The sequence below is a fragment of the Hesperophylax consimilis genome, chromosome 1, assembly GCF_061612785.1.
Source record: "Hesperophylax consimilis isolate HC1 chromosome 1, BYU_Hcon_1.0, whole genome shotgun sequence".
NCBI lineage: Eukaryota > Metazoa > Arthropoda > Insecta > Trichoptera > Limnephilidae > Hesperophylax > Hesperophylax consimilis.
Genome location: NC_142836.1, coordinates 45135620 through 45144984, shown reverse-complemented (window position 1 = coordinate 45144984; position 9365 = coordinate 45135620). Strand labels below are relative to the sequence as shown.

General features: G+C 36.6%; 1 protein-coding gene across 1 annotated transcript; it reads left to right on the top strand.

The window, feature by feature from the left end:
* The first annotated feature begins 7495 nt into the window (after window positions 1-7495).
* Window positions 7496-8887, top strand: LOC149426994 (uncharacterized). Its single transcript, XM_089632846.1, has 2 exons — window positions 7496-8753; window positions 8844-8887. The coding sequence occupies exons 1-2, from the start codon at window positions 7496-7498 to the stop codon at window positions 8885-8887; spliced, it is 1302 nt and encodes a 433-aa protein (XP_089488972.1).
* The last annotated feature ends 478 nt before the right edge of the window (window positions 8888-9365 follow it).

The window sequence follows — 9365 nt, the reverse complement described above, 5'->3', positions numbered from 1 at the left end:
CTGTATAACATAATACTTAATATTTGTGTGTTGCCGCACCGAGAATAATTAAATGGATAACAAACACCTATGGCATAGGTCACCCAATTGGTTCGCTACGTTCAGTGCAGTAGTGCCCGGATTCATGGGGTAAGGACAGGTTGATGGAGACCCTTTGTCCTCTCCAGCCGGACTCACTCGACCCATCGCCATGCACCATAGTGGGAAGGATGTACCTCCATCAATATTGTACACCCTTTTTTGACCCCTTTGATTCACCCACCCCTCGTACCTTTTTCCTTTCCACAACCTCTCCTTTATTTCCTTAAAAAGGCCGCCTCACAGCATCCTTAAAGATGACATAGGCCTTGAAGAAAAATATAACTCTCAGGGTCTACTTTGTGGACTTAATGTAAAAATATGATATTTTTTTGTGAAATAAATTCTGTTCTTATTAAAGCTTACTGGATCTTTATGATTTCAGATTTTCATGGTCAAAAGCAATTTATTTTTGGGGTATTTATTATTACGAAGAAGTGCGGAGTACGTAAAATGTGTTGCTAGCTCCAATCCTTTAAGAATATGCTATTAATATTAGCAAAGGAGACGGGGTTAAGCTCCGATAATTGACGGCTACATCAAAACTAAACGCAGAAAACCAATTTAAATTATACTGTAATTCCTGCTCTTTTCTTTTCAGGAAAGCGTTATTTACTAACTAACTAGATTTCACATAATATCCCACGATTTTTCACGGGTATGCTCTAGTTCAAATACTAATGACGTGTTTTTTAAAATTAATATGTTTTAGGGTTTGTACAACGTGAACGGTTATCTGGTCAACTACAATGAACTACCGCAGGAAATGGTTTACGGAGACTTCAGAGCCACAGTTTTATTCATTCAAAATAACGTGGACATTTTGTGTTACCAATGGTTCATTACCGCCAAACCAAAAATGCCCGGATTTTAGTTATCACACTTATGAATTACACTCTTGCCTATGTTGAAAGTAAAAAAACATGTAATATTAAAAAAATAAAAATTCTAAGTGTTGTGTTTTATGAGTCAATAAAGTTGGGTATGAAAAAACGATATTCACACAGTTAAATACTTGAATGAACCTATTACATTACCTGGTACTGTTACTTTACTTGTGATGGCGATTTGGCGGAGGGTACGACTGAAAAAAATCTACTGAAAGTGATATTGTAAAAATATCATGTTGATTTTGGGATTTTTTTTTTTTTAATACAGGATCGTCCAAAAAGATGTTTCCAATAATATGGTACTACATAAAAAAATAAAACAAATAGAAATATTAATATTTTAGTTTTATATTACTATAATAGTAATTAATTGGACTCGATTAATCTTTATAACGAATTGTTTAACATTATAAAAACCAAAAAATATGCTTTTTGCAAATTGAAGGTTTTCTTGACGTTTTCTTTGAGTAAAGCAATAAAATTAAGTTGCTTATCATAGCCTGCGATAAGCGAGCCCTAAGGGTCTGAGACAGAGGTGTGAAATCGTCGGATCACGACAAAAGAAAGATTTTTTTTTTTTTTGCTGGATTTTATTTAGGTATTGGAGCCAGGAAGGAGTCTGAAAGGGTCGAGAGGATGCACTAGGTAGCATGAAAGGCTGGGAGGTGACTGGGGAGACTAAGGTAGACTAGGATGAGGTGATTTTGCACAGCGGTGCTGCCAAGGTCAGTTATCTATGTGAGGATGTTGTGTCGGCGCTCTTTATTGGCAGCAGACACATGTCAGCGCTATATTAGCGGCGGACACATGCCTGAACGGATGACGAGCCTCGTGCTGGCACAGTTGGTGGACGGGGTAGTCTCTCTCCCTGCAGCAGCTGGTACAGTTCCTTCACTACCTAGGACTCTTGCAGCAGAGTCTCCATCTTCTGTCTTCGTCGAGCGAAGGGTCGAGAGGATGCACTAGGTAGCATGAAAGGCTGGGAGGTGACTGGAGAGACAAAGGTAGACTAGGATGAGGTGATTTTGCACAGCGGTGCTGCCAAGGTCAGTTATCTATGTGAGGATGTTGTGTCAGCGCTCTTTATTGGCAGCAGACACATGTCAGCGCTATATTGGCGGCAGACACATGCCTGAACGGATGACGAACCTCGTGCTGGCACAGTTGGTCTAAATAACAAATGTAGATCCTAGTAAATAAATTGTACAGCGCCCTTGAGGTGATTTTTCACAAAAACGGCGCTCTACAAATTATCCAATTATTATTATTATTATGATTAAGTATAAAAAATTTAATTACTCAATAAAAAATATAAATGTAAGCTACAAAAAAAAATCCATAGAAATGTATGAACGCATAAAAGAAACAACTTAAAAAAATCAATATTATAGCTAAGATTATCTGTGACAGTTTATTTTGATTTACTTTTTTGCTTTCTTATAAAATTATTTTACAAAATAAATAAAAACCACTTTCGGTCCTACCCGATCAACATTTGGCGAGGTTGGAAAAGTAGCGCGGCTGAATCCAGTCCCTGGGAAAGAAGGTACAATATTAGTCAAACCAAAAAGAAATTAAAAACTTAGCTTTAAAAGACATGTTAAAAGTTCGCTGCAGTTTAAGAGCCATGTACCGGACAGCAGGCGGATGGACATAATCATTAAAATAATTAAGGAAATGAATATTTACTGTTATCATGCAATTAACGATGCCGAATCCCCTTTGAAGCTTATCACCGGACACGTATCATGTGTCAAATGGGATTTAACCGTAGTAATTAAAATTTGGTTATTTTTCTTTGTTCCTTAATGCTCTCATGCATCCTGTTTAGAGATAAGAATATTTGATGTACATTAACACGTGTTCAATTCGAACTCAATAAATATGCAAACAACTGCCACAATCAGTCAGTTGTCCGACGACATTCGCAAGTTGTGTTTCTTTGAAAATCCTTACATAAGGTACCCCCGAGAGGAAACCGGCATTTACAGTCGATGTTACTGGCGTAGGTGTCCAGTACATTTATGGTCCTTCGAGCCGGATATTCCTCAGAAATTAAGAAACATGACACCGTCACTGCGCTCCTGGAAAGGCGCAGAAGCACCTGCTTCCAGGAGAGGATTAGTGCCGGCACCCGAAGACAGCGGCAACTCACGCTCTTCTTGGGAAACAGTTAGAGTACTACAGGAGGAGAATTGGCGCTTACAACGCCAAATAGAAGAGGGTTGGCGCTTACAACGTCAACTAGAAGAAGATGGGCGCCCACAGCGTCTACAAGAAGAGGAGACTGCACGGTATTTGGATGCACTGTTTGCAGATTTCCAGGGTGGCTGGAAGTCCATCCTCACAATATTGGCTGAGGATAACCTGCAGACTTTGTTCTCACCTCAGCAGATTACGCCAGATGGATCCACGGCTGTGATGGACATTCCACAGTTACCGTCGACTTCTGAGCAGATGCTTCATAAAAATGAAGAAAATGAAAATGCACACGGTGCAACTCGTCAGGGTGGCTGGAAGTCCACCCTCACACTACTGCCTGAGGATATACCGGAGACACCGTTCTCGCCTCAGGATCCGCCAGAAGATTCCACGGCTGTGATAGAAAAACCACAGCTACCGTTTACCCCTGAGCGGCATCTTCATAAAAATGAAGAAACTAAAAATGCACACGGTGCAACTCGTCAGGGTGGCTGGAAGTCCACCCTCACACTACTGCCTGAGGATATACCGGAGACACCGTTCTCTCCTCGGGATCCGCCAGAGGATTCTACGGCTGTGATAGAAAAGCCACAGCTACCGTTAACCCCTGTGCGGCAGCTTCATAAAAATGAAGAATATTATGAAACATTTTCGCTAAATAATGTTAGAGAAAAGAAACGACTCGCAAGGAAAGGAGTCGACAACCAGGCACATAATATGGCGCTGATGGAAAGTGAAATTAATTATGCTGCACTATCATCTGGAGGCGTATGGTGCCCCGGAAACACCATTCACGAGGACGATTCAAGATTTGTGAAAAATCTGAAATCTGTGAAAAATGTGAAAATTATGAATCTGCCGAGTGACATTTATCAGCAAATTAATGTACGTGAAATCAGAACACCGGTGGCACAAGAAGTGTATCAACACTTAATATTAATCAAACGAGAGAATGGAAATGCCTTTGTTCCACAAGAAAAAAGTGAACAAACTGTTTATGTTAAGCCTATAACGGCGCCCGAAGACACAAGCCATGAAAAAATAAACAATAATAACATGATTGCGCACGCGGCAGTTGTGCCTACAAAAAGTTTTGAAGAAATCTTCCAATATAAACAATGGAGAAAGTCAACTTGGTTCTTAGATACCGGACAAAGAATCGCCATTGCAGCGTAATTGAAATAAAGATTGGAATAAATAATAAGGAACCAGATAAGGTTCAGATAAACCCAATAAAAAGAGTCACATGAGAGACAGTAATAACAATAACAATGATTCACGAACTTGAACTTCAAACGAAAGAATTGTTTATTATAAACAAATACCTCACATGTAAACACTTGACATGTGGGTCACATAACCGAAGGCCGCCCTTTACTTAACAGGCGATTCGTTCATTCATTCTGCTGAAATATGAAAGCTGATTATTTTAACGATCACTTCATGTCGTCAAAAGATACGGATTTAATTGAAATTGAAGACAACATAGCAGTACCTCTCAACGACAGAAACTTCAACGAATATCTACACTTGGAAGATACCAACACACCTGCTGTGAAAACCATTGTTCTTCACACCTTAAGAAGATACCTTGCTGTCCGAGGAAACTATTTGGTGAAAAATACTTTTTCACGTTGGGGGTGTACCGGACAGCAGGCGGATGGACATAATCATTAAAATAATTAAGGAAATGAATATTTACTGTTATCATGCAATTAACGATGCCGAATCCCCTTTGAAGCTTATCACCGGACACGTATCATGTGTCAAATGGGATTTAACCGTAGTAATTAAAATTTGGTTATTTTTCTTTGTTCCTTAATGCTCTCATGCATCCTGTTTAGAGATAAGAATATTTGATGTACATTAACACGTGTTCAATTCGAACTCAATAAATATGCAAACAACTGCCACAATCAGTCAGTTGTCCGACGACATTCGCAAGTTGTGTTTCTTTGAAAATCCTTACATAAGGTACCCCCGAGAGGAAACCGGCATTTACAGTCGATGTTACTGGCGTAGGTGTCCAGTACAAGCCAGTTCCTAAAAAGGAAGGTACAATCCACAGTCAAACCAAAAAAAAAATCTTCAAAGTTGGCTACTAACCGGCCCAGAAGATAGCGCAAAAAAATCTAAAATTTGAAGTCCTATGCATATTTTATTTTAATTTGCATTACTTTTCCACATATTGATAGTGTAATTAAGAAAAAAAAACAGAAAACATAGTTTAAGTATGAACATAAATGTGGTAAATTATACAAAAAGAAATACATACATCATAATAAAATGTTAACAAAATTGTAAAAGATAAACAAAATTAAGAAAGAAAACAACATAATAATGTTGTAACGAAATTAAATTTGAAAGCCAATGTGAAAGGCTAGTAGGATACTTAGGTGTAGTTGTTTCACAGAATTTTAAGAATTCATCATACATCAAAGTGTGAGAAAATAGATAATAGGGTCTTTTCACAGTTTTTTTATTGTCTAAAAAAAATAAGTAAAAAATTACGATATTAATGGAATTTTTATTTTATTTTTACGACGATGAATAAATTTTTTATAAAACTTTAAAATGTGCTATTTTTAAAATGCCGCTGAAACAATAATTTCGCGCCGAATAGCTCTGTGACGTCAGCGCCGTCGATTCTGGCCATAAATGATAGCTGTTAGTTAGTAAATGGTCCGTAAGTTACAATAGGGTCTTTTCACAGTTTTTTTTATTGTCTAAAAAAATTAAGTAAAAAATTACAAAAGTAACGTAATTTTTATTTTATTTTTACGACGATGAATAAAATTTTTATAACACTTTAAAATGTGCTATTTTTAAAATGCCGCCAAAGCGACATTTTCGCGCCGAATAGCTCTATAAGGTCAGCTCCGTCAATTCCCGCCAGTGTTACCATGTGCATGGTTTTTACCATGTTTTCATGGTATTTTGGGTCATTTCTAACTCCATGGTTTTTTCAATAAAACAATGTCGAACAAGACACCAAAAACCTGTACTTTCGAATGAGATACGAATTTTCAGCATGGGTCGCGTGGGGAAAATCCCAAACTTTAGGAATGTAGTTCAAACTTCAGTAGGTACCTATGGGTTCACATGATAACAATGTATATTTATCTACTTATTGTCTTTGTCAATAAATAATATGAATACATTAATTAAATTAAAAGAAATATTATATATCATGACTTTATGTAGGTACCAAAACTAACTGGCAGTGGAGTGCAGTGAACAGCTACAACATCATTAATGTCGTATTTTTCAATCTTAGCACTCTAGCTCACAAAAAATTCACTGCACGCCACTGCTAACTAGGTACTGTAAAATGTAGGAAAAAAATTATTGGAGTTCTGGGAGAATTTTTTCTCCCTCGTCTCATGGACCTGAAAGAGTTATTTAATTTTCATTATTATTTAATAGAGTTCTACAAATTTTACTTGACAACAGCAAAAAATTAAATATAAACTTTTGTTTTTGTCCTATTATTGAAAAGAGAAATATAAAATCCGTTACTGTTGTTTTCGTATTTAAATTCTCAATAAAAAAAGCTTTAAAAAGGGCTTTTTTCTTCTTCAAAATTTGGTAAAACATGGTTTTTTGTTTTTGGGACATGGTAACACTGATTCCCGCCATAGGTGATATCTGTCAGTTTATAAATGATTCGTAAGTTACACTTGGTGTTGTTTGTTGTCTTCAAGTTTGTTTGATTTTTGTCGTTATATTTTTTCCGATGTCTTCTCACTTGCGATACAAGTATTGTTTGGTTCCTATGTGTAGTAATACTACAATAAAAACGCCAAATAAGGTGTTTTTAAGCTTTCCCAAGAACGAGAAAATGAGGAAAAAATGGTGTAATGCAATGAAACGGGATCAGAGAAGAAATCCAAGTATTTCTTTGAAAAGTCATCTTCATTGTTGCGAAGACCATTTTAATGTAAGTTCCTATGGGTTGAAAATATTCTATATTTATTTATCATAATTTAAGATAAATTCAGTATAACAACGACATTCTAATTTTGCGAGCATAAGCATGTTTTTTTTTTCAAATCTTACGATTGTTTTGCAAACTACTGAACATCTCTGCTGTAGTCATTGAGGTTTATATAGGTACTTAATGGCATTTATAGTGTACATGTGTACATACATACATTTAATGTTAATTTATTTATATTTTAGCTTGAAGAAGACATTGAAAATTATATGAGATGCAGATTAATGGGTGGTATCATGCACTTGAAAAAGAATGTTATTCCACATGAATTCGAGTGCCAGAAAAAAAAGTAGCCACTCCTCGGCAGACGGGATTAAAGCGTTTGCACATGGAAGTTATCAAAAGCGCTCTACAAGCAACCAACAACCAACCAGAAGAGCCAGAGTCACAGCCTTCCACCTCGGCACTGCCAAAAGAGCAAGCAGTAGCTGAAGCAGGACCTCTTCATGTTGCTACCCAAACTTGGTCACTTGCAACACAGGACAAGGCTGTTCAAGCTAACGTCAAATGTCAGGTTCGTAGTAAAGCAACATCCACATCAAGGCGACAAACCGATATAGCTTGCTCACCAATGAAGTTTGATGTCAGTTTGACGGCGGAGAGGATACGACCTACACGAGCTGGTGCGACACATGTTGAACCCATAAATAAACCACTGGAACCTCAGGAAACAGGTTCATCGGATTCAGATATCATACTGGAGGATATTACGTATCGTCCAACTTCACCAGACTTTGCAGGTGACGACTTTGAGAGTCAAAGTTTCAATCAGATGCGCAAGTCAAGCCTGATGGCCCTTGAACGGAGTCCTAGGTTATGCCTAGGATTCCCAAAAAACATGTACCATCTGATATCCATTTTGGCAAACAAAATACCCACACCGGTAACAAATATTTTAGTAAGTTTAAAGAAAATTCGCTTGGATGATTCATTTTCCATACTGTCTCTGCAGTTTGGAATTTCTATACCATCTGTAAGCCGGATTTTTATGAAAACAGTCTTGTTAATGGACAGATTTTTAAAAAGCCTTATTATATGGCCATCTGCAAACAAAATAATGTATAATTTACCCATAAGTTTTAGATCAAGATATTCCAAGGTACAATCTATTATTGACTGTTTGGAAATTCAAATTAACAAACCCAATAATCCAATACACCAATCACTAACCTGGTCAGAATACAAGAGTTGTAACACGCTTAAGTACCTCGTGTCTTGTACTCCGGACGGATTGGTGAATTACATTTCTTGTGGTTATGGTGGACGCGCTTCAGACGCTACCATAATCGAGGATTGCGGATACCTGGATGCTCTGCGGCCGGGCACGTCCATAATGGCTGACAGGGGATTTAAGAATATAAGTAATCTTCTTCAAATTCGACAGTGCGAGCTTATACGCCCCCCTAGCGTATTTACTAATGTGCTCTGTACTGCGGAAGAAGTAAAGCAAGCAAAGAGGATAGCTGCATTAAGAATCCACGTAGAACGTGTCATCAGCAGGATACGGGAATTCTATATATGCACAATGCACGCTTCTACACACCACAATCATATCCCCATCATGAATCAGATCTTAAGAATAGTTTGTGTTTAAAAATAAACTGTTTTTATAAACCCAATAATAATATTATTGTATATATAAAAAAAAAAAAAAAAAAAAAAAAAAAAAAAAATAGTTTGCGCTCTGATTAATCTACAAGATGTGTTAATTAAAGTGTAGAAAGTATGTGTATTATAAATGGTGACCAGATAACTCAGACAAGTGGCATTTTAGACTCCCTTTTAAAAGTTATTAAAAATTAAAAGTGATGAAAAAAACTAGCTTATATAGGTTAAGTTAGATTATGGTTTATTTTATTTTTATTTTTCATCACTTTTAAAGACTTCAAAGGGTTTCTGAAATTCCACTTTTCCATGTTGCCATGGAACCATTATAATTATATTTGTGTCATAGTATGATAGAATAAAATTTTTGCAAGAATGTGAATCTTCTAATGTTACGTTAGGTTCATTATTGTCAGCCAAATCAATTATGTTGTAAAATGGATGATATTTACAACATAATTGGTTTGGCTGACAATAATGAACCTAACGTAACATTAGAAGATTCACATTCTTGCAAAAAAATTTTGAGGGATTCAAAATTTTCTTTATTGTGCATGAATATTAGAAGTTTAAGCAAAAGTTTTGATGAAACT

Coding starts and splice junctions, on each gene's coding strand:
- LOC149426994 (XM_089632846.1), top strand. CDS start 7,496: ATGGAAGTTATCAAAAGCGCTCTACAAGCAACCAACAACCAACCAGAA. Junction 8,754..8,843: donor TCAGATCTTAAGAATAGTTT/GTGTTTAAAAAT, acceptor AAAAAAAAATAG/TTTGCGCTCTGATTAATCTA.